The sequence below is a fragment of the Neofelis nebulosa genome, chromosome 2 (assembly GCF_028018385.1).
Source record: "Neofelis nebulosa isolate mNeoNeb1 chromosome 2, mNeoNeb1.pri, whole genome shotgun sequence".
In the NCBI taxonomy this organism is placed as follows: domain Eukaryota; kingdom Metazoa; phylum Chordata; class Mammalia; order Carnivora; family Felidae; genus Neofelis; species Neofelis nebulosa.
Window position 1 is genome coordinate 119,003,656 of NC_080783.1, and position 25,609 is coordinate 119,029,264.

At 46.2% G+C, this 25,609-nt stretch overlaps 1 protein-coding gene across 1 annotated transcript in view; it reads left to right on the forward strand.

The window, feature by feature from the left end:
• Positions 1 to 13,249: 13,249 nt before the first annotated feature.
• Positions 13,250 to 25,609, forward strand: part of LOC131504056 (neuroblastoma breakpoint family member 6-like) — a 29,275-nt gene continuing 16,915 nt past the window's right edge. Inside the window, 5 exon segments of the mRNA XM_058715998.1 lie at positions 13,250 to 13,396; positions 13,398 to 13,559; positions 19,386 to 19,433; positions 19,534 to 19,744; positions 21,999 to 22,095. Of these exon segments, the coding sequence (XP_058571981.1) occupies positions 13,265 to 13,396; positions 13,398 to 13,559; positions 19,386 to 19,433; positions 19,534 to 19,744; positions 21,999 to 22,095 (650 nt within the window). The 5' untranslated portion in view covers positions 13,250 to 13,264.

A 25,609-nucleotide genomic window follows, 5' to 3' on the forward strand; every position in this document is an offset into this window, starting at 1 on the left:
TCTCAAAAATAATCATTAAAAATGTGTTTTAAGTGATCATATTCCATCAGTTGAAAATGTTAAATAGATAATGGAAAACATAGAAAAGACCCTCTGTATCTTTAAGAGATGAAAATCATGGGGGTATCTGGGTGACTCAGTAGGTTACGTGTCCAAGTCTTGATTTGGCTCAGGTCATGATCTCATGGTTTCTTCATTGAGCCCCACAACAGGCTCTGCGCTGACAACTTGAGTCTGCTTTGACTTCCCTCTCTCCCTCTCTATTTTTCCCCAACCCCCCCCCCCCACTTGCAGGTTCTCTCTCTCTCTCTCAAAATAAATAATTTTTTTTAAAAGGAACTCTTAAAAAAACAGAGAGACATGAACACTACGATGTCGGAAAGGAAATGTAGTGTAAGGGATTGGAACAATTAGAAAATTCAGAGGAATGTCTATACTACCTAAAGCAATCTACACATTCAATGCAATCCCCATCAAAATACCACCAGCCATGGGGCACCTGGGTGGCTCGGTCGGTTGAGCATCCGACTTCGACTCAGGTTGTGATCTCGCAGTCCGTGAGTTCGAGCCCCGCGTCGGGCCCTGTGCTGACAGCTCGGAGCCTGGAGCCTGCTTCGGATTCTGTGTCTCCCTGTCTCTCTGCCCCTCCCCCGCTCATGCTCTGTCTCTCTCACTCTCAAAATGAGTAAATGTTAAAGAAAATAAATAAACAAAAAAATACCACCAGCCTTTGTCACAGAGCTACAACCAACAATGCTAAAATGTGTATGTAACCGCCAAAGCGCTTGAAGAGCTAACTCCATCCCGGAAAAGAAAAGCAAAACTGGGGGCGTCACGATTCCAGATTGCGAGCTCTATTACAAAGCTGTGGTCATCAAGTCAAGGTGGTAGTGGCACAAACACACACACACACATAGACCAATGGCACAGAATAGAAAGCCCAGAAACGGACCCACAACGATATGGTCAACTCCTCTTCGACAAAGCAGGATGAATATCCAATGGAAAAAAGACAGTCTCTTCAACCAACGGTGTTGGGAAAACCGGACAGCAACATGCAGAAGAGCGAAGCTGGACCAATCTCTTGCTTGACACAGAAAGATAAATTCAAAATGGAAGAAAGACCTCAATGTAAGACAGGAAACCATCAGAACCCTAGAGGAGGACACAGGCAACAACCTGTTTGACATCGGCCAGAACAACTTCTTCCTGGACACGTCGCCAGAGGCAAGGCAAACAAAAGCAAAGATGAACTCCTGGCACTTCATCAAGATAAAAAGCCTCTGCACAGTGAAGGACACGATCGATGAAACTAACAGGCAGCCTACGGAATGGAAGAAGAGGTTTGAAAATGGCGAATCCGATAAAGGGTTAGTATCCAAAATCCATAAAGAACTTCCCAAACTCAACACCCAAAAGCCAGAAGAGCCAGTGAAGTATGGACAGAAGACATGAACAGACAGTATTCCAAAGCAGACATCCAGCTGGCTAACAGACACGTGAAAAGATGTTCAACATCACTCATCATCAGGGAAATACAAATCAAAACCATGCTGAGATACCACCACACATCTGTCAGAATGGGTAACATTAACAACACAAGAAGCAACAGGTGTTGGTGAGGATACAGAGAAAGGGGACCCCTCTGGCACTGCTGGTGGGAATGCAAACTGGTGCAGCCAGTCTGGAGAACAGTATGGAAGTTGCTCAGAAAGTTGACAGTGGAGGTACCCGATGATCCAGCAGTGGCACTACTGGATATTTACCCAAAGGATACAAAAGTACTGATTTGAAGGAGCACATGCACCCCGATGTTTATATATAGCCGCGTTATCAACAATAGCCAAACTATGGAGAGAGCCCAAATGTCCATGGATTGATGAATGGATAAGGAAGATGTGGTACATATATACAATCAAGTATTACTCAGCCCTCAGAAAGAATGAACTCTTGTCATTTGCAACACTGGGGATAGAACAAGAGTGTATTATTATGCTAAGTGAAGGAGGTCAGTCAAAGCAAAACAAACACCCTAGGATTTCACCGGTATGTGGACTTGAAGAAAGAAAACAGATGAACTTTTTTGGGGGTGGGGGAGAGAGGGAAACAAATCATAAGAGACCCTTAGAGCTAGAGAACAAACTGAGGCTTGATGGAGGGAGGGGATGGGCTAGACAGGTGATGGGTACTAAGGAGGGCACTTGTTATCATGAGCACTGGCTGTTGTATGTAAGTGATGAGTCACTGAATTCTACTCCTGAGACCCAGATTGCACTGTATGTTAACTACAAGAATTTAGATAAAAATTGGAAAAGGAAAAAACAAAACTAAAAGCAGAGGGAAAGATTTTGATAGAACTGAATCTCTAGATCCCTTTGAGGAGTGTGGCCATATTAACTACATTCAGTCTTATGATACGTGAATACTGGAGGGGTTTTCCCCTTAGGTCTTCTTTAATTTCTTACAACAATGGTTTATACCTTTCAGTGCACAAGTCTTGCTTCTCCTGGAATAAATGTATTCCTAAATAGTTTCTTGTTTTGGGTGCAATTGTAACTGGAATTGTTTTCTCCATTTTGTTTTCAGATTGTTCATTGCCAGTGCATAGAAGCACACCCGATCTTTGTATATGTTGTACCCTGCAGCTTTCCAGAATTAGTTCATTGACTCTGGTATTTGTGTGTGTGGATTATTTGAGAGTTTTCAACACATAGGACCATGTCATCAGCACATAGAGACACAAGACGACCCTTGAACCCGGCGGGGTTAAGGGTGCTGACTCCCAAGGTCAGAACTCTGTGTATACCTCCTGACTCCTCCCAAACTTAACTACTAACAGCCAACTGTTTACTGGAAGCCTTAGCGATAACGTAGTCGACCCACCTATATTTTGCAAGTGATACGTATCATACACTGGATACTTCCAGTGAAGCAAGCTAGAGAAAAGAAAATGTTACTAAGCAAATTCTAAAGAAGACAGGGTGCCTGGGTGGCTCAGTCAGTTAAGTGTCAGACTCTTGATTTCGGCTCAGGTCATGGTTCATGAGTTTGAACCCCGTGTCGGGCTCCACGCTGACAAGGGCCGCTGAGCCTGCTTGGGATTCTCTCTCTTCCTCTCCCTGCCCTTCCCTAGCTTGCGCTCTCTGTCTCTCTGTCTCTCTGTCTCTCTGTCAAAATAAGCAACTCAAACTTAAAAAAAAAAAAAGATAAGCTGGAAAGGAGAACTTAACCAGAAAGTGATAAAGGTCAAAATGGAGGTATTTAAGGCTACAACTGGGTCCTCTTTCAGTGATATGGAACACTTTTTCATATATTTATGAGTCATTTACTTGTCTTCTTTGACAAAATGTCTTCTCATGTCTTTTACTGACTTTAAAAACCCTGCTGTTTCTTTTTTTGGAGTTGGAAGAGTTCTTTGGCTCTTGTGAATACTATTCCTTCATTCCTACAGTTCAATCTGAGGCTGTTTTCTCCTGTCTGTGGCTTGTCTTTTCGTTTCCTTATTGTTGTCTTTTGATGCAAAAGCGTTTTTTTTTTTTCCTTACACTGTTTTTTAATAAATGTTTATTTATTTTTGGGACAGGGAGAGAAAGCACACCCACAAGAGTGGGGGAATAGCAGAAAGAGAGGGAGACGGAAGATCCAAAGCAGGCTGTGCCCTGAGAGGGGAGAGCTGGACGAGGGGCTTGATCCCACCAGCTGGGAGATCATGACCTGAGCCACAGTCAGACACTTAACTGACTGAGCCACCCAGGCTCCCCACAAAAGGGTTCTTAATTTTAAGCAACTTCAATTTCTTAATTTTTTTCCTTTATGTACTGTCCTTTTGCTGTGGTGTCTTAGAACTTTTTGCTTAATGCAAATTTATGACAATTTTCTCCAAAATTCCTCTTGAAATTTCATTTTATCTCTTTTATTTAGGGTTGTGATCCATTTTGCATTAACTGCTGTATACCGTGTTGCTGAGAGAAAATCTGTCTAAAGGCCTAATACTTAAGGGAAATCATGGTCGACTTCTTTCTAAGTCAGCATAATGGTGGATAAACTTTGTTCCAACCTGAAGGGTGATTTTTGGCCCGCCAGGCACGCAGTGAGGAGAAGCATTTGTCATTAGCATTTCAATCAATGCTCCTACTCCCTGCTTCCTTGATGTGAAAACTCGTGATTCCTGTGTGTCTATGTTGATCTATAATCTTTTTGAACTTTTTGTGTTGTCTCTCCCGATCGTATGGGGGCCCCCAAAATGGGGCGAGGATTGTGTGGAAGCGGCAGAGCGGGTGTGAGAAGGTTCTTCACCTGAGGCAGGACAAAGGGGATGGAAGTTGACTGAATACACTGCAGGGAACAGAGGGCAGGTCAGCACAGCAGAGACTGTCTGCAAGGAGGCAGTGGGGGGAAGGGGTAGGGCAAGAGGCACAGCCCCATGTGGGATTTTCCCTCTTTTGGTAACCTTGCCTGTAAGTGGCCCGTTGGTTAGTGAAGGCCTGTGGATATTTTGAGGCGGGTCCCTGCATTCAGCCAGGTGGTCACTGTGGGCCCTTCTGCCTTGATGAAGTTTCCACTGCTCAAGCCTGTTGTCTGAAAGTGGCCTCGGCATTTTTCAGGAATGGACTTGTGACCTTGATTTGTGGCTCTCTATGTAAAGCATAGGTAACCCTGTAAAAAGTGTTCATTCTCCGGAGCACTTTCTTCCCCCTGAGGATGGGGTTCCCCGGGCAGCTATCCTAATCCGGGTTTGAGTCAAACTCTGTCTTCTTCTTATATTAGAGTTCTTTCTGGTCATTTGGTGTCGATAGTGTGATTTCAAGTAAAGTGCCACGGGGAGGCTTTGTCCTGATAGCTGTAAGAGAATTTAGCGGTAAGTTATGTTTAAGAGTTCATCTCCAGGCCAGGAAACGGAGACTTCATACCTCTGCACCTGTCAGTGATGGGCTAAATGCCCTGGGGTGGGGGAGATGAGTGAGGTTTGGTGGCCGTACACCCCGTGTACTTTCAATCTTGCAACACTGGGTAGCAAGCGGTCCTCCTCCAAGATGTCCCTAGAAACGAAAACACACCAAAAGCAGGAGAGGATTCCACACAAAGGATAAAGGGGGACCAGCAGGGACTCAGGAAACATATGCCTGAGGGATTAGAGCAGATGGAAGGCATTTCACAGACTTGTAAACATTTTTCCCAAAAAGAAAATAGTGGTGTGTGTGTGTGCGTGTGTGTGTGTGTGTGCGCGTGCGTGCGTGTTGTCTTGGAAATCATAAGGTGTTTAGATCAGGAACGTGTTGTTACTCCCCCTAAGGAAAGGATAGGGAAATTATCTTGGGCCTTGCAGATCAAGACCCATTCTGAACCCTGAGAGAATCCTAAATGTTGCCTGACATTCTCCAAGATCAGTGCAGAGTCCCTATACCTTGAAGATTTGTTGAGGGGGCACATGGGTGGCTCAGTTGGTTGAGCATCTGACTTCGACTCACGTCATGATCTCACAGTTCATGAGTTCGAGCCCCACATCAGGCTCGCTGCTGTCAGCCTGTCAGATCCTCTGTCCCCTTCTCTTTGCCCCTCCCCTGCTCGTGCTGTCTCCAAAGAATTAAAAAAACAAAAAGATTTGTTGTGTTTTGTATGTGCGGCCCGAGGTACAGTAGCAGACAAAAGTTGACATGCAGAGTACAGAAGTAGACCAAGAAACAGAATATGACCTGGATATACCACATTACTTACCACCCTCACTAGTCTCACTGAACATGGGAGTGGGCATTGCAAATACCTGGTATTTAAGGCAGGTTATGGGAAAACACTGAAGGTATGGGCTAACAGTTCAAATTATTATGTCCTTGGATTATATTCGTTCGAAACTGAGGACTCTGCTGAAAAGTTTTCTTGGCTCTGCAGGTGGAAAGGAGACACTCAGGGGGAATGAAATTATACAACTCATTATAATTTGTTTAATGTTTATTGCTTTATTTAGAGAGAGCATGAGAGCAAGCAAGTGGGAGAAGGGCAGAGAGAGAGACAGAGACAGGGAGAGAGAATCCTAAGCAGTCTCTGAGCTGTCAGCACAGAGCCTAATGTAGTGCTTGATCTCACGAACCATGAGATGATGACCTGAGCCAAGACCAAGAGTCAAATACTCAACCGACTGAGCCACCCAGGCGCCCCTCAATCTAACTTTGATAAATATCTTTCACACTTCACATAGGTTTTCTGTCATTTTCTGTGATGCCATGGTCCCTTGCCGACGTCTAAACATATTTGCACCAAGAGGTTGATATCAAAATAAAATACAGGGGCACCTGGGTGGCTTAGTAGATTGAGTGTCCCACTCTTCATTTGGGCTCAGGTCATGATCCCATGGTCATGGATTGAGCCCCATGTCAGGCTCCACATTGAGTGTGGAGTCTGCTTAAGATTCTCTCTCTCCCTCTGCCCCTCTCCCCTACCTGCAGGCACTCTCTCTCTCTCTCTCTCTCTCTCTCTCTCTCTCTCTCTCAAAAGAAAAAAACAAATGCACACACAAAAATATGAAACCTGTATGACTAAATTTGACAGTACTTATTCATAATGGTACTTTAGGCTGGTTTACTACTACATGTAGCTAAATTATGGCTGACTCTGAAGGCAGCCCCATTCTAGCCGGGTGCACACTACTCCTTGGCCTCACCTCTAGGTTAAGCAGTACCTCTGAACTGGCACCATCACTGGGGGAAGGATGTTCGTCCAACAGGTAATAAAAGGAATGGGACAGGGTAGTAAAAAGAAAACATGCTCCTAAGTGGGTTGATTCCACAGAGGACCATGTGCTTTCTCAGGATAATATACATATTATTGAACAATGAAATCTGGCACTGACTAATGAGCAATGCTAGGAGATATCACTCTACCTTTGCTCAGAGAAAGAAACTTGAATTCCTGCTGATGTATAAGCTGTGCCTAAAAACCCCACCTAGACACTTTCTTAAAAATGTTTATTTATTGAGTGGGGTGTTCTAATCCCCCACTAGTGTCGTATTACTGTTTATTACTCCTTTTAGCTCTGTTAGTTTTTGCTTTGTATATTTAGGCACTTAGATATTGGAGGCATAAATATTTACAGTTGGCATACAAAATGTTTATTTATTTTGGTATAGAGAGAGGGGGGCAGAGAGAGAAGGAGAGAGAATCCCAAAAAGGCTCTGCACTGTCAGGGCGGGGCCCAACACAGGGCTGGATCCCATGATCCATGAGATGATGACCTGAGCCAAAATCAAGAGCAAGAGGCCTAACCAGCTGAGCCACCCAGGAGCCCCTCCACCTAGACAATCGGGGACTAGAAGAGAAACTGTGTTCCTTTAACTTGTTATTATCTCCTTTGGTGAGGCAGGCCTGGAAAAAGAAACATGCCCCAGTCAAGTTTCCTTGTAAACATCTGGTGAGAAACCTGTTGACAAAGATACTAATGGTGGTTCCTATTGGGAGAGTTCTTCCCTATGGCATGCTGAGAGCAGGATGTATGGGGTGTGTGGAGAACTCTTCAGGGAATCAAACTGAGACTCTGTGGATTTGTGAGGCCTCGTTCCTTGCAACCTGTCACATCAGTTATGTACATATCAGCACAGGAGATGGCCCTAAACAGCTTCATGCTGTATAAGTGACGACCTCGTACACCAGACACCACACGTGGTCGACTCAGGCCAGAACACGTCCTAATGTGGGAAAAAGGTTCTCGCAGATAGTGTTACTGGCCTCACACTTGCTGTTGCATTGCTTGTGCCTCCCAAGTTTATCCTCAAAACTGTGAGTAAAACTTCATAGGACGTAAAGCGTACCATCTTGGTGGGCTGACGATGCAGTGGCCTTTATGGCCAAACATGTTGGTAACATGGCTTTCATGACACGTGGGTAGAACTAAGCAAGCAGATAAGAAGTCCAACAAAGCAATTGTATCTTGAAAACATACGGCCACTTTTGAATACCTACAGGACCATACATAGAAACCCAGCCTGTGTCGCCTGGGCACAACCTTGTATTCTTCACAATGTACATTCACGGTCTCTAGGATGCAGGCCTGCCCCTGTGCGCACACACACACACACACGCACGCGTGCACACATACACACACACACACACACACACACACGCGCGCGCGCGCGCGCGCGCATCCATCTGCCCAGACTTGCAAGCAAATCAGGTAGCAGTCCTAGAGTATCAGGTCCTAGAGTCTGTGAGCAACAGAAGCCTAAACAGCAGCCACTGTCAAGCCTCATCCACAGGAGACAGGCCCCTTTACATGGGTTCCTTGGCTGCCACTCCCATCGGAATGATGCTCCCCCACACCTCTCCCCGCCCATCCCACCCTCCTGGCCAATGGCCTGCTGGCCTACCAGGCAGGAAGTGATGTCATTACCCTCTAGGTTCAGGCCCAGTGTGGATTCTAAGGCCTCAGGCCTTGGATGCTCCCTGGTTATGAGAGCGGTGTAGAAAAATAGCTCTTGAAAATGAAAACGTCAATAGTAGGAATAAGAACAACAACAAAAAGATTTGCCAAATATATGCCACGGATATATTCTAGAAGTCAGCAAAAACTTTAAGGGAACAAAATGAAGAAAGACCCCGAAGGTGTGTCTGGTAAGCACAGATACAAGGAGTGGGATGCCTGGGGGAAAAAGAGATGTCATGTGAATCTCTCACTCGCTGGGGTGGGGGTGGGGGGAAGGAGTGGAGACCAGCACCCCACAGTGTCGTGGGAGGAGAAAGGAAGGGAAGGGCCAGGCACCCATGTGAAGGAGACCAGATGGAAGGAACCCGCCAAGTCCTCCATGTGCTTCACCGAGACCGCCAGGCGCCTAACCGAGTTCGGCTTTTGCTACACAACAGGGACAAATGCATTCCGAACAGCATACGTTTCAGTTGGGTGGGGTGAGGACGTCTTGATATTGACTAATTACTGAAAGCAATGTAGCATCTCCTGAACGGTGGCATGGGAGAGTCCTGCAACGTAGTAGCCAACAGATTTTGTGATGCTCTGATGTCACATAGCTGTAGATACGGCAACATGGTTTTGGGGCTCGATGTCTTCTTTTTGTTTGTTTGTTTTGAATTTCATTTTTAGTAATCTCTACACCCAATCCGGGCTCGAACTTACAACCCTGAGATCAAGAGTCATGGGCTTTACCAACGGAGCCAGCCAGGAGCCTCATGGGCTCAATATCTTCTGAGCTGATGGAGTTAGACAAGGCAGAAGAGCCCAGAGTGGCAACTGGGGGCTAGAGAGGCCAGGGAGAGGATCAGCGCCTGCCTTTGGTTGGGTCAAGAGAGAGCTCATTCATCTGCAACCGAAGGCTCGGAGCTTCGAGCCCAGCTAGGAATACTGGGTTTTAAGTGATCCCAGGCCCTGGGAAGGTACACGTGTGCTACACATTCTCTCTTAAGTAGCTTCTTTCTTAACCTTATCCTTAATGTCTGTTTTGAATTAGATGTGGAGAAAAACATCCTGCCTGAGCGCCTAAGTTTCATGTTAGTTACCAAGGGGGTTTGGTGGAGAGAGTCTTTTATTTTCTTTTATTTTTTAAGATAAAAATCAGGCCTGGAGCCCCAGAGCCTGGGCATCTCCCAGACAATGTAACCTTTCTTCCTGAGGCTGGGTGTTTACAGCTGCTCATTCCTGGAAGGTCGGTGTTAATTCCTTTAAGCCAAATTGCCAGGAAGACACCTCTCACTAAAGAGGTTGGGATTTTTATTGCTTGCAGCCAGAAAGAACACACCCCAAGGTCTCAATGAGAGGATCTGTTATAGGATTTGGGCTTTGGTTGGTTGATGTGGGTGGGGGCTGATGGAAGTAAGCAGGGTTTGTTCTATATTGAATCCTATTAGCACTGGACATTCTATGCTTGTAGTAAAGAAGCGATAGCATTTCCTTATGAAAAGAAGATGTTTGGGACGTTGTAAGTTTCCCTGTGACCTTGCTGTTGTCTGGCCCGAACAATATTGTGAGGTAGCCTTGTTTTGTCTCATTTTATCAAGGTCTCAAGGCAGTCTTATCTCAGGTTGGTATTCTGTATCTCAGATCCTCTCTTTCCAGCATGAGAACAACACAGTCAAGCCGGGAGTGCAGAGTTCAGGGCATTGGGGGCTGGCCTTGTTCTTTCTCCCTGGAAATCCCTAACATAGAGAACAAGAAAAGAGAGCACTCTGGCCTCACAAGCTGTAGGTGCAACCCTGGTGACAAAAGTGTGACATTGACGAAGTCTCTTGAATCATTCTGTGGCTCCATTTCTCATTTCCCAATGGGTCAAAAGGAATTGTTCCTACGTGGGTTGTCCCAGGTGTTAACTTGATAGAGTAGGCAGCTGAACAGGAGCTGGAGGCAAGGGTGGTGGTAGAGAGTGGTTTGGTGGTTTCCCGCCTCCTGGGACTAGAAGAGCAGGGACACGGCACGTGCTCTCCTTTCTAGCTTGTGTCCTACAATGCCCGATGGCTTCATCATAAAATATTGACCCTGTGGTTTTGATCCCCTGGGAGGGAAAGATGACCATGACAGTTCCAGCAACAACCTTGTAGAGCCAAAAACTGCCCCTCCTGACCGATAGGACAAGCTCCTTAGATGATTGGAAACAACTTCAGTTGGAGACCACACCAGCTATGGCCCATAACCTATGCAAACAGAAGAAGAAAAGACACCCCTAACCCTGGTGCTGTTGCCCCCTGGTCCTGCCTGCATTCCCATCTTGAGAATGTGCTGTCCTTCATCTACTGCCCTACAGTCCTTCCACGGGCTGGTAGCATACTTTTGCTTTTATTTTCATTTTATATTTTAAGTAGGCGCACCGCCAACGTGGGGCTTGAGCTTCCAACCCCGAGATCAAGAGTCGCATGGTTTACCGACTGAGCCAGCCGGGTACCCCGTCACTGTGTTCATTCGGGCGTGGATCCTCACGTCAGTCGTTCACAGGGAATCTAAGCACTGAGCTCTCCATTCACACAATGCAGAATCTCCCACTGGTAACATCTTCTGGTGCCGTGATTCAGATTGCTTAAGGTAAGATAGTCCTCGCCCTCCTGCTGCTAGAGGACTTCTACCGGATGAATTCTCAGATGCCTGCTCTCTCATTCTCCTTGCAGGTTGGCTACCCCTGTGTGCTGCATGATCTCACATTTTCTGATCCAATACTCTTGTGGTTCATGCTGATTTCTCTACCTTACAGTATACATTCTTCTCTTATTATACATGCGATAAACATGCTCCAAGAGATACTGAAATCATCCACTGAAGCATATGTGGCATGTGGTAAAGCTGGTTTTGGAATCTGGGCCTGCTTTTCTTCAGGCTGTGCTTTTATCGCTTCAGCACAGACCCTGGATAGGGTTTGTTTGGAACTGTGGTTGCGACTAGAGATCGGTAAAAGGCAGTTGTTCCTGAGAACTGTTATTTATCTGCTTGACAAGTATTTACTGAACGTTTTCCCTGGCAGGCTCTTAATGGAGGCGCTGCGGAGACGGGGTGAACAGGGCAGGCAGAGCGCCCACTGTCAGGAAGATGAATTTCCAGCCCAGGAGATTGGTGTCTTATAGATAACCACATCAATACGTTTTAATTTCTGCTGTGATGAATTTTACTTAATTGTTGAGTTCCTTGGGCCCATTGTGCCAGCCAGGCTTGAAAATCAACTGAGTATAAACTACAGGACTGTAGAAGTATGACAAGGAAGTGTCCCAGGAAAGGTCCTTGTGACATTTTTGTTTTAACGGGGGCGGGGGTGGGGTACAGATGTTTGATCAGTGTCCTCTGAAATTCAGATGTGGGTTCCTGGAGGGTGTGATAGGAGAGTCCAAGGGAAGCTTGCGGCCAAGACACCTGTTGGTGTGTGTGCTGCCATCAAGTGACGAGGGAGTTTGGGAAAATCTCCTCATCTCTCAGGGCCTCAGTTTCCTCATCTGTAACATAAGGTTGTTATTCAACTTCTCCAAAGTCCCTTGCCGCTCAGTCTCTCTGAGAGCACGAGGGACTGAGGTGCCTGTTAAACGTGTCCTGGGGACTGCGGCTGAGACCTGACTTCGTCCCTTGTCTGTGTGTCTCCTGCAGGAGCCCGGCTGAGCCCACACTGGAAAGAGAGGACTGAGGGAGCCGATGGAAGACAGAAAATCAGCAGGTGTGGAGCATGAGAATGACCCAGAGAAGGACAAAGGTAATGGTGGAACGGTGGCTGCCCAAGGACCTGAGAATACGGGCAAGTTGAGCTCAGAACAATCTGGAGAAACTGAGGAACGCGTACAGTAGCATCCAACCCTGCAAGGAGCAGCCTGAGGCGAGCAGTGAGGACTGGGGGTGTAAGGCACTCCACCGTGAACGGTGCACCCGCCAGGGAGCCCCACAGGACAGACGGGGGTTGGTTTGCACTGCCGGGAAGCACCGTTTCTAAGGGTAGGATGGTGTGACCATGAGGCTCTGCCCCAGTCCCCGAGCTTCGACGTTGGAGCTGCCCTGACAGTGGATGGCCTCCAAGGAAGTGTGGGTTTGGAGGGATCAATGGCGTTTGGATCAGATTTGGAGATGTCCACTCTTACCACAAATCGTTTTGCCCTAAGGCGAGGAGGGGCCAGGGCAGGGGACCCTTGCATCTGAAGTCATAATAGTAATAATATTCTTCTGAATTTCTGGTCAGGAATGTGGAAGGCTTTACACATAATATCTGTTGACCAGTGATTTTCTTGACTATTGGTTGAGTGCTTCATTTTCCTGAGGCTGTGTTCAGAACTTGGAAATCAATACGATTTCCCGAGGAGGACAAAGCAGTGGAAGAACGATGCAAACACAATGTGGTAGCTCTCCTAACCTGGGGTGTTGTGGCAGAGCAGAGGATTGGAGTGGGGGCCAGGCCCAGGACATCTCTTCCCAATGACAGAGTGAGCCATTGAGCGGAATCCCCGAGGAGAACCCCGTCTTCATCAGAGCTCACCACAGGGCAGTGTCCTGGGACATGGAGAGGGTAGGGCAGGTTCCTCTCTGAGGGAGGGGATTCGCTACGTCTTGGGAGAAAGCAGGGGACCCCTGACTGGACATTTGTGACTGGAATGGAGTTGAGATGGTCAGAGATTGGCAGCAACTTGTATTTGATCAGTGAAAGGAAGTCCCTGAGGGCCTCCTCAGTGCTTGGCTCGGTGCTAGGAACCCCGAATACAGTGGTGAATAACACATTCTCCCAACTGTCCTGGGGATCTCAGTCTGGAAACAGGACGTCATGAGAAGTGTAGTGGTGGTAGGTTCCTTGGAGGAAATGGCCAAAGCTGCCTGGCGATGACCTCGGTGATTGTCCTGGTCTGCCTGTGTGTTTTCCAACAGCTGGGTGACCTGCCTAGGCCCAACAGCCCTGGAGCCTCAGCCAGATTTCAGCCTTTTAGGACACGACTGACACCCGGGGTCCATGGTGGCTCCAACCAGTCAACACTGCCAAGGTCTCCAGAGGAAACAGCTAGCATCTGTAGCTACTACCCACTATGTCTTGGCCAGCTGGGGAAATGGAGGCAACTTCACTAAATCTCATAGGGTCATCCTCTCCATAATGACCAGTGATGATCTGTCTTCCTCTCTGGTAAGTTAAATGCTTTCTGGTCTTCCATATTCTCTCGCCACATAAAAACTAATGTAAATATTGGCCCAATTTTAGAACAAGGAATTCACGTACAAAGGGAGTAGAGCAACTTCCAAGCTTCAGTGAGAATGTACAGAAACTCTTACAACTGAATAATAATAGGATACATCACTCCGAAATTGCGTAAAAGATGTGTATGGCCATTCTGGAACAGGCACTTGAGTCATACCCCACTCTTCTTCTTTTTAAAATCACTTTGATAATTCAAGATCCTTTCCATTTCCATATGAAGTGTTGGATCAGCTTAGAAATGTTTACTAGCATGTCTGCTGGAATTTTGATTGGCCTTGTATCAGATCTGTAGATCAATTTGGGAAGAATTGACATGTAAACCATATTGAGGTCTTCCAATCCACAGCAAATTTTACCTCTCCATGTGTTTAGTTCATTAATTTCTCAAGGTAATGCTGTGTAGTGTTCAGTGTACTGTTCTGACACGTATTTTGTGTGATAAGACAGTGCAAGAAGAGAATTGGTCAAGAGTCTTTTAAGTTTATTTTTATCTATTCTGAGAGGGCTATAGAGAGCAAGCAGGCAAGGGTCAGAGAGAGAGGGAGACAGAATCCCAAGCAGGCTCCACACAGTGAGCACAAACCCTGAAGTGGGGCTCGATCTCAGGAACTGTGGGAGCATGACCAGAACCAAACTCACCAGTCGGACACTTAACCAGCTGAGCCACCCAGGCGCTCCTGGTCAAAAGTCTCGAAGAAGAAATACCTCACAAAACAAGATATACACATGGCCAAAAAGCACTTGAAAAGATGCTCCGCTGGAAACCACTCAAAGGCATAAAGTTGAAGAAAAATGAAAATGGCTTCACTGATGTTTCCACAGGTTCGATTTGAAACTAAGTAGTAACCTTTTTCTTGTCTTCTGCAAAGCTCCCCTCCTCCCTTCTTAGCCTTCTGTATCAGGAAGCAGGTACACCCCAGGACATGAGGAAGGAGGGTAGCAGCATGTACACAGTTCCTGTCGCTACTGGCCACACCTTGATTTTCCCGATAAGACCCCCAACCCCTTCCTCCAGGGGGCAGGAGCTGGCAGTTTTTGAAGGCCTTAGCCTGCTGTCGTCCTCTTTGCCTGGGAAAGCAAGAAAGCTCTTAGTGTTCCTCCTTATCTCAGACTCTGTCTTTGTGGTATATTTTGGCTCCAAAGCACGGAGGTCAGTTTTCCAGAACACACTCAGTCATCAGGAGGAACACAAGTTAATGCTACCGTGAGTTAGCGTTACATGTCCATTGCCATGGGCTAAAATGAAGAAGACCGGAAATATATGTGGTGAGGATGTGAAGTCACTAGAAGTTTCCAACACTTGTGGGAATGAAAACTGGTCCAGTCATGTAGAGAGGCTGAACCATAGTTAAACATTGACCACTCACATGAACAGCCATTTCCCTTCTAAGTATTTACACAATATGTCCACACACCGATCTGTACATGAATACTCCCCATCGCTTTCTTCACAGTGGCTAAACCCTGGAGACCACACAGAGGCCACTAGTAGGTGACTGTATAAATCGACAGGATGTAGCCGTTCGGAGGAATACTACTTAGCGATAAAAAAGCACGAACTGGCGATACGCGCAGTAATATGGATGGATTTCAGAATCCTTATGCTGCACCAAAGAACGTAGGCACCAAAGCGTTCCACCTACCTAGAGTTGTTAAAAAATGCAAACCCACCTGTAGGGTCAGTGGTTGCCTGTGGCTGAGGCGGAGACAGTGATGGACTGCAAAGGGCCACAAGGGAAGTTGTGAGCTGGAAGAAATGCCATGTCTTGATGGTAGCTGGAGTTTGATTTTGCTGTGCATTTAGTTGTACGCCTTATTTACTTTTTTAATGTTTATTTATTTATTCTGAGATCGAGCAGGGAAGGGGGAGAGAGAGAGGGAGAGCAAGACAATCCCAAGCAGGTTCCACACTGTCAGCACAGCACCCGATGTGTGGGCTTGAATCACTAGCCGTGAGATCATGGCCTGAGCCAAAGTCCAGAGAGTCAGATGCTTAACTAAGTGGGCCACCCATACCCCACATGGTACACTTTAAAAATGCCGTCTAACGTACCCAAAGTATCCCTCGGTAGCATTCGTGTGATAATCTAGTGTTTTTCTCCATACCAACCGTGAGCGTTTAGAAAATGAAATTTAAAAACAAAATAAAATTAAACTCAATATACACAATAGAGATTCACATCCACACAATCGTTAAATGCATAAGAACACATATAAGGAAGACTCCAGACAACCATTGCTGAGAGAAATTAAAGGAGATCTAGATATATATAAAAGTGTATACAGCACCTTCATAGATGAGAAGATCCAATCTTGTTGGAATACCAAATCAATATTACCCTGATTCCTATTGGAGTAGGCATTTTGGGGGGAAGTTACCAACTAATTCTAAAATGTATGTGGAAGGGTGCCTGGATGGCTTGGTCAGGTCCGCGTCCGGCACTGGATTCTGGCTCAGGTCATGATCTCACACTTCACGGGTTTGAGCCCCAGGGGCATTGGGCTCCATCCTGACAGTGTGGAGCCTGCCTGGGAATCTCTCTCCCTCCCCCTCCCCTACTCACTTTCTCTATCAACATAAAGAACTTAGAAAAGAAGTATAAAAACCTGGATTTCATAAAGTATTAAATCCTTCGTTGATCATAAATCACTATTTAAAAAGTGAAAAGACACACCCTCTCCCTCTGCCCCTCCCCCCCTCAAAATATGTAAAATTTAAAAAGTAATCATAAGATACATAGTGAAAACACAATCCACAGTCCAAGAATAATTACTTGCAATACCTCATATATGGCAACGACCTTATCCAAAATACAGAAAGAACTTACACACTCACAAAGAAAATTACAGAGAACCGAGCTTATTGATGAGGAAAAGATCTCAAAAGGCGCTTCATAAAAGAAGATACCCAAATGACCAACAGCATTCGAAAACTAAACCGAGCACTAACAGCTAGCAGAATGGCTAAAATCAAAAGGACCGAGAATACTAGGTATGTGGGAATGTAGAGAAACTGGGACTGCCTATCTTTGGGCGGAAATCTAAAAGGAGACAAAGCCTTTGCAAAAGTCTGTGTCAGTTTCTCTGCTTTCCCCAAGCATTTTATTCCTAGGATGTGTACCTGGGAGGAACCAGTGGGTGTCTCGACAAAACACAGTTTGTACATGATTATTCGTCCTTACTCTATGTGTGATAACCAAAACTAGATCTGTCCAGCAGAAACACGGATAGTCAAATTGTGCTATAATCCCCAAGCAGAGTATTTCTCGGCAGCATCAGCACCAATGGCTGACACACAGCTAATCAGGACGATATCTCAAAACCAGACACCGAGTGAGAGAACACAGAACATAGGAGAACATACGACATCATTGCAGTTATATGAAGTGTAAGAACAAGCAAAAGTCATCTAGGGTGAGAATTCAGAATGTGTTTGTGTTTGGAAATGGGTATTGACTGGCAAGAAGCAGAAGAGAACTTTGCGCCACGGACGAAAGTGTTCTGTATCTCGATCTGGGTGGTGACAGGATGCATACGTACGTTAAATTCATTGAGCTGTGTGCTTGCGGTTTGTGCGTTTTGCTCTAGGTCAATTCGACCCCAATAAAGAACTGTTAGAATTGAAAAAGAGAGAGATGACCGAGCCGAAAAGAGAATAACAAATGACAGGAGATCGGTAAGAAATATTGAACATGCACATCACAATAAGAATGTCTTGAGGAGAAACCCAAAGCGATTCAACAGAACAAACACTAAAAAGTATAATTTCATGAAAAACAGGAGAGTGAGAATGACAAGTTCAAATAAGGTTAGAATGGCATGTTGCTGCCTTAGGAAAGTCACTCTAGAGCAATAAACACTGAGACGTATTCCAGCAAAAGTACTGTCAGTCGCTTTGATGTGGGGTACAAGGTTGGCTTTCAAGGCCATCCAAGATTCCTTTGGCTCTTTGGGGTCTTTTCTGGTTCCATACAAAGTTGAGGATTGCTTGTTGTAGCTCTGTGGAAAAGGTTGGTGGTATTTTGATAGGGATTGCAGTCAATGTGTGGATTGCTTTGGTTAGTATCAACATTTTAACGATATCTGTTCTTCTAATCCATGAGCACGGGAAGTTTTTCCATTTCTTTCTGCCCTCTTCAGTGCCTTTCGTAAGGGTTCTCTAGTTTTCAGAGTGCAGATCTTTTACGCCTTTGGTTGGGTTCATTCCTAAGTATCTTACGGTTTTAGGTGCAATTGTACATGGTTTCAACTCCTCGATTTCTCTTTCTGCTGCTTCATTATTGATGTGTGGGAACGCAAGAGATTTCTGTATGTTGATTTTGTGTCCTGGGACTTCACTGAATTCGTGTATCAGTTCTAGCAATGACGTGGATGGAGTGAGAGTGTATTATGCTAAGCGAAGTCAGTCAGCCAGAGAAGGACACATATCATATGATTTCACTCATCTGTGGAACTTAAGAAACCCAATAGATGAACAATGGGCGGTTGGTAAAGAGAGAGGCAGACCATGAAACAGACTCTTAAGTATAGAGAGCAAACTGAGGGTTTGTTAACCTCCGTTCTATTAAATATGAGGGTAGGCCAAATGAATGTAATCAAATAGCATCAAGTTTATAGATGTTTCCAAAGTAGGTGGTCACTACATGTATTCAAGGACATACGTATAAATTAACATTTTGACAGTTCGAAAGAGATCTTGTGAGAGACACATGAAATCCGTAAGTGACAAGCATGAAATATGGTTGTTTAGTGACATTATAAAAACAACAAAAAAAGCAACTCACACGTAGAGAAGGAGTCGAGGATATAGGGATATCCAACATCAGTTTAATGGAAAGTCAAAATGGTGCCCCAAGAGGGGATAAGAAAGCCTCATAACACAGGAAAAGAGCCAGAAGAACAGTGAGTGTTGGGACAAAACATTTTTCTCAAGTAAATATTTATTCACTTAGTATTATACTCTGCCTCCTGTCTTACACTTTTTAATGGATAGAGGACAAACTACAGAGACCCAGAGAAGAACATCATGACAGTCTAAGACTTTGGAATGTTTCACTCACTGGAAAAGCCTGAAGGTCTGTTTGACCTTAAAGAGAAGTGGGGTGGCTTGATGACAGCCCTTTAGTAAAACTTGGGAAACTATTTCTGCCTTGATGTTTTTATGCACACACAAGAATGAACAGTGAGAACGATGCTGAGATGTGTTTGGAAAGAGATGGGGTCTGTGGCACCTGGGTGGCTCATTGGGTTGAGTGTCTGATTCTTGATTTTGGCTCAGGTCATGATCTCACGGTTCATGAGATCAAGGCTCCCGTACGGTACTGTGCAGATAGCACAGAGTCTGCTTGGGATTCTCTCTCTCTCCCTCTCCCTCCACCCCATCCTGCTCACGTGCTCGTGCTTTCTCTCAAAATAAATAAATAAACTTAAAACAGAGACAGACAGAGAAAGATATGGGATCTGTGGTATTAGCACAAGGGTAGACAACTACTGAGAGTGGCCGCTGAGGGGTGGTCCCCATCAGTGGTGACCTTCAGGGGAGACTAGGCAGCCTGGGGGATCCGCGTAGCCTTGGCACCTGGAAGGCAGTGGCTCCCAAGGTTCCATGACACCCCCCGCGTTCCAATTCTGTTATTGCAACTGCAGACCATCACCTGGTGTGCCGGGTGCTCGGTCTGTCATTCCGGTTGGAGTCTGAGCTACAGGCAGTGCCTTGGGCTCTCGACTCTGGCATCTCGAACCTTCTTTTTGTAGCTGCTGACTCTCCAGTGCTGTGGGGTGTTGTTCAAGTTGTTCCCAATAGTAAGTAAAGAATTCCTGTATCCTCGCCCCTCAGTCCTGATTGAACCTACTTGATTTCACTTGTTTTTAACCCGTCATGTGTTTGGTTTCTTCTCCCCAGTCCCCAGCTCTACCTCTTCTGCCACATGTCACCATGGCAGCACCTCTTGACCTGGTGTCTGATCCAGGGACAGAAATGAGCCTCCTGGAACTCAACCAGGAGCTTCAATCCAAGCTGGAAGCAAGCCAGCAGGACTTCCGAGACCTCAGAGAGAAATTCCTTGTATCCGAAGCTACTGCCTACTCCCTGGCCAACCAGCTGCAGAAATATAGTAAGTCCTACAAGGTCAGGGTCACCAAAGTGATGACTGTCTGTATTCCTGGAGACAGGAATTGGCTTTGTGTGGAGAGAAAACGAAAGCCCTCTCTGGACTTTGTCTTCTCTATTCCCATCGTCACGATAAATTCCATTGTGACCACAATCCAGGAAAAGTAGCAGTGGGTATTTCTTAACGTATGTTTGTTGGTTTTGAGAGAGACAGTGTTAGTCGGGGTGGAGCAGAGAGAGTGGGAGATAGAGGATGCCAAGCAGGCTCGGTGCTGTCAGCACAGAGGCTGACGTGGGGCTCGATCTCAGGAATGTGAGATCATGATCTGGGCCAAAATCAAGAGTTGGACACTTAACAGACTAAAGCTCCCGGGGGACCCAGTGGAAGTGTGTGTCTTACCCTCATTTTGCTGAGGATGGGAAGAATGGGGAAAACGAGACTAGCAGTTTCTCCAGGTTGGTTTGCAGTGCTGTATAGGGTGGGGTTAGAGTTAACTTTCTAGTGATTGATTCCTGACGCAGACCCGGAAATGCCTGGTCCTCTCGGGATCCTCTGTGTGTGTGTGTCACATCCTGCATCACTGTTGGCCTGCATGTCTTGGACTAATGAACTCCATCACGTCCCACTTCTCTGAGTTTCCATTGGCAAAGCAGCGAGCTGGCTCACGGGGGAAACTTGCTGATGGTGCACACGGGGCGCGGGTGGGGACCAGGGGACACGGCCAGCTTGCAAGGAGCTGGAAGATGGGTCTGCTTTCCCTCAAACTGCGGTATCCACGAGCGATGCCGTCCAGACAGTGACTCATCTGATGAGAGGGAAGCCGTGCTTCGTGGGCACAGGCTCTGCTTCCTGAGTCCTCGGTAGCCATTGACACCCTGTGGCGAGGTAGAGGGCATTTCAAGGCCCATCAGACAATCTGTGCTCCCTCCTGTGTCTCTCCCTGAGCTGGGGAACCTTCAAGGATGCAGGACGGCCAGCAGGGGCAGGCCTGGGCCAGGAGTCAAGCGGCCCGGTGAGAATGAGGGTGAGCGGGGGAGACCAAAGCCCCGGTGACCGCCCAAGCCAGTGTGTGGAGCTGGCCCTCCCGCACAGTCAGCCTGGAATGGGGAGGCCAGCTGCCTGTTCATTCAGAGGGGACTGCCATGGCGGGAGGAATCCTGAGTTAGGGGCATGTGTGCAGCGGGGCGATGGGAAGGAATCCTGACGACTCTGAGCCCGAACTGTTGCCGTTTCCTTACCAAGAGTTTTCCATAAAACAAGGGGAGGTGGGATTACAAATGACTGATGGGGAGAAAAGTAATGTTGGAAGCGGCTCTTTAGCAAGGTGAAGAGATGATGAGCTTTGGGGAAAGGACAAGCAAAGTTTTCTTTGCTTCTTTCCTGATAACCGTGACACAAGTGCGGGAAACCACCTGTGAAGACGACGAAGGAAGACATCACCCAGGAGCTTGGGGTGGAGGGAACACAGTCTGGCTCTGGGCCAGTCTTCCTGTGCTCCCCCCCATGCTGCCCTGCCCCGATTTCTGTGCCTCACATTCCTCCTCTGTGATCCTGCTGCTGTCATAGTACCTGCTGCTTTGAGTGGAGGGGACGGGCAGTGAGAGTGGGACACAGGATCCGAGAAGTGGGCTCTGCGCTGAGAGCAGTGAGCCTGCTGCGGGGGCTTGCACTCACGAACCACGAGGTCATGACCCGAGCCCAAGGCGAAGCTCGCCTGACTGAGCCACTCAGGCGCCCCACCCCGTCTGCTGCTTCTGATACCACAAGCTTTGTTAGTGTTTGGCCGTATCGCTTTCAGGTCCTTCTGGTTTTACGCATTATAGTGCACACAAGAGTATGCGGGTGAACTTTTTGCCTTTGAGATATGTGCTCATTATCCAACTCAAGGGAACCCTGAGTCAGTCCTGTGGTCCTAAGGGCCTCACTTCATGTCCCTGCTTAGTGTCCTACCTAAGAGGCTGCCAGCTCAGGTGAGTGGCCATGATCAGGGTGAGTGTCAGGGGATGTGGATTCTGATTCTGCCAAATCCCAGTCATTCACCTTGTCTAGTTCCTGTCCACGCCTTGGAGCTGCTCTTCCCTCAGCTCTAAAACAGGGAGGTATCAAATACCGTGTAGCTGGGGGGCTGAGGAATGAGATGCGCAGAGCCCGATGCTGGGGTTACGTTGTCCTGGGGTACACCCCGCCCCCTCCCTGGAGGCAGCGAGCACAGCGGCACGTGTAGCTTGTCCACTGAGGCCGGTGTCTGCGTTCTCAGAGTGTGAAGAGTTGAAAGACATCATCGAATCCGTGCTGGGGGAGACGCTGCAGCGTAAGCAGGGGAAGTTGGCAGAGACCTTGACCGAGAAGCTCAGGTAAGGAGGGCTCCGTGGCTGGTGGGAGGCCGTAGGCATCTCTGACTCCTGTCAGCGACAGGTCTGGGCCAGGAGAAGGGCAGAAACTTGCCTGGCACACAGGTGCACACACACATCTGTCAAACAGTGAAGACAGCAGTATCTGGTGTATTGCGGACTCCAATTATTCGGGGCCTCGCTCAATGTTTGTATTTTTTTTTTTAATTTATTTAAGTCCAAATGAGTTCGCATATAGTGTATAAATGGTTTCCGGAGGAGATTTTAGGGTATCATCTCTTACAAATGACACCCGGTGCTCATCCCGAAAACTGCCCCCCTAATGCCCATCACCCATTCAGCCCATCTCCCACCTAAAACCCCTCCAGCAAGTCTCAGGTTATTCTTTGCATTTAAATGTCTCTAATGGTTTGCTTCTGTCTCTGTTTTTAACTTAATTTTCCTTCCTTTCCCCTGGTGCATCTGGTTTGTGTCTTAAATTCCACATATGAGTGAAATCATGTGATCTTTATCTTTCTCTGATTGACTTATTCGGCTTAGCATAATACACTCTAGTTCCATCCACAGTGTTGCAAAGGGCAGATCCATTCTTTTTCATCACCAATAATGTTCCGTTGTATCAATTTATGTGCCATGTCTTCTCAATCCATTCATCCGTCGATGGACATCTGGGCTCTTTCCATCCTTTGGCTATTGTTGATAACAGTACTATAACATTGGGGTGCAGGTGCCCCTTCAAATCAGCATTTTTGAATCCTTTGGATAACTACCTAGTAGTGCCATTGCCGGATTGTAGGGTAGCTCTTCTCTAAATTTCTTGAGGAACCTCCGCACTGTTTTCCAGAGTGGCTGCACCAGTTTGCATTTCTACCAGCAAAAGTGCCAAAGTGGTCCCCTTTCTCCACATCCTCACCATCTGTTATTCATTTTAGCCATTCTGACAGACAGGAGTGGTATCTCATTGTGGTTTTACTTTCCTTTTCCCTGATGATGAATGATGTTGAGCAAGTTTTCGTGTGTCTGTTACCATCTGGATGTCTTCTTTGGAGAAGTGTCTGTTTCTGTCTTTTGCCCAATTCTTTACGGGATCGTTTGCTTCTTGGGTGTTGAGTTTTGAGTTTGATCAAGGTTGTTTTATACATATTGAATACTGACTCTTTATCCGATATGTTGTTTGTAAATATTTTCTCCCATTGCTTCGATTGCCTTTGAGCTTGTTGTTTGTTGAAGCTTTTCATCTTGATGAGATCCCAGTGGTTCATGTTTGCCTCAGGAGACATGTGTAGTAAGAAGTTGCTGCGGCCAAGGTCAAAGAGGTTGCCACCTGTCTTCTCCTGCAGGATTTTGATGGTTTCCTGTCCGACATTTAAGTCTTTCATCCATTTTGAGTTTATTTTTGTGTACGGTGTAAGAACGTTCTCCAGGTTCATTCTTCCACACGTCTCTGTCCAGTTTTGCCAACCCCATTTGCCGAAGAGACCGTCTTTTTTCCATTGAATAATCTTTCATGTGTTGTCGAAGCTTATTTGGCCATAGATTTGTGGGTCCATTTCTGAGTTCTCTCTTCTGTCCCCTGGTTCTGTGTGTCTGTATTTGTGGTGATACCATACTGTCTTGATGATTACAGTTTCATAATATGACTTGAAGTCCAGAAATGTTAGGATTACTTGTTCTAGCTCTGTGAAGAATGCTGGTGTTCTTTTGATAGGAATTGCATTGACTCTGTAGATTGCTTTGGGTAGTATTCAGATTAAAAGCATTTTTTTTTTTTTTTTAGTATTTCTTTTATCTTGGGAGACAGAGAGACAGAGTGCAAACAGGGGAGGGACAGAGAGAGAGAGAGAGATCCAGAATTTGAAGCAGGCTCCAGGCTCTGAGCGGTCAGCACAGAGCCCGACGTGAGGCTCGAACCCACGACGCGCGGGACCATGACCTGGGCTGAAGTCAGATGCTTAACCGACTGAGCCTCCCAGGTGCCCCACTGATGACATTTTAACAATATTTGTTCCTCAGATCCAGGAGCATGGATTGTTTTTCCATTTTTGTGTGTGTGTCTTCAATTTCTTTCATAAGTTTTCTACAGTTTACAGCTTTTTATAGTTACAGCAAATCTTTTATCTCTTTGGTAGGTTCATTCCCATGTATTTTGTGGTTTTCAGTACCCTAGTCAATGGGATCAGTTCCTTGATTTCTCTTTCTGCTGCTTCATTATCGGTATAGAGAAATGCAAGCAATTTCTGTACGTTGACCATATTCCAGCGAATTTGCTGATTCCATGCATCAGTTCTAGCAGTGTTTTGGGGAGTCTTTCTGGTTTTCCATGTGGAATATCATGTTGTCTACAAAGAGGGAAAGTTTGACTTGTTCCTTGCTGATTTGGATGCCTTTTATTTCTTTTGCTGTCTGGTTGCTGAGGCTAGGACTTCCAACGCTATGTTCAACAACAGTGGTGAGAGTGGACCTTCTGTCATGTTCCTGACCTTAGGGACCTCAGTTTTTCCCCACTGAGGTGATATTAGCTGTGGGTCTTTTGTAATCGGTATATATGATCTTGAGGTATGTTCCTTATATCCCTACTTTCTTGAGGGTTTTCTCAAGAAAGGATGCTGATATTGTCAAAAACTTTTTCTGCATCTATTGAGAGGATCATGTGGTTCTTATCCATTCTTTTATTCATGTGATGTATCAGGTTGGTTGATGCGCAGATATTAACACAAACCTTGCGGCCCAGGAATAAATCCCCCCCTGATTGTGGTGAATAATTCTTTTTTTTTTTTTTTTTTTTAAATTTTCTCTTTATTTTTGAGAGGCAGAGGGAGACAGAGCGCAGGTGGGGGAGGGGCAGAGAGAGAGGGAGACCCAGAATCCGAAGCAGGCTCCAGGCTCTGGACTGTCTGCACAGAGCCCGATGGGGGCCCAAACTCATGAACCTTGAGATCATGACCTGAGCTGAAGTCGGACGCTCAACCGACTGAGCCACCCAGGCACCCCGTGAATAATTCTTTTAATATATTGTTGGGTGTGGGTGGCTAGTATCTTGTGGAGAATTTTTGCATCCGTGTTCATCAGGGAGATTGGTCTGCAAGCCTCCTTTTTAGTGGGGATTTGGATGGTTTTGGGGTCAAGTTAATGCTGGCCTTGTAGAATGAGTTTGGAAGTTTTCCCCCCATTTCTATTTCAAACAGCATCAGAAGAAGAGGTACGGACCCTTCTTTAATGTCAGGTGCAATTCCCCTGGGGAACCATCTGGCCCTGGACTCTTGTTTGTTGGGTGTTTTTTTTATTGCTGATTCAATTTCTCAACTTGTTATGTATCTGTTCAAATTTTCTATTTCTTCCTATTGCAGTTTGGGGAGTTTTATATGTTTCTAGGGATTTGTCCTTTTCTTCTAGATTGCCCCATTTGTTGGCATATAATTGCTCATAATAATGTCTTCTTTTTTGTGTGTATTTCTGCAGTGTTGGTTGTGGTCGCTTCACTTTCACTCCTGAGTTTATTTATTTGGGCCCTTTCCTT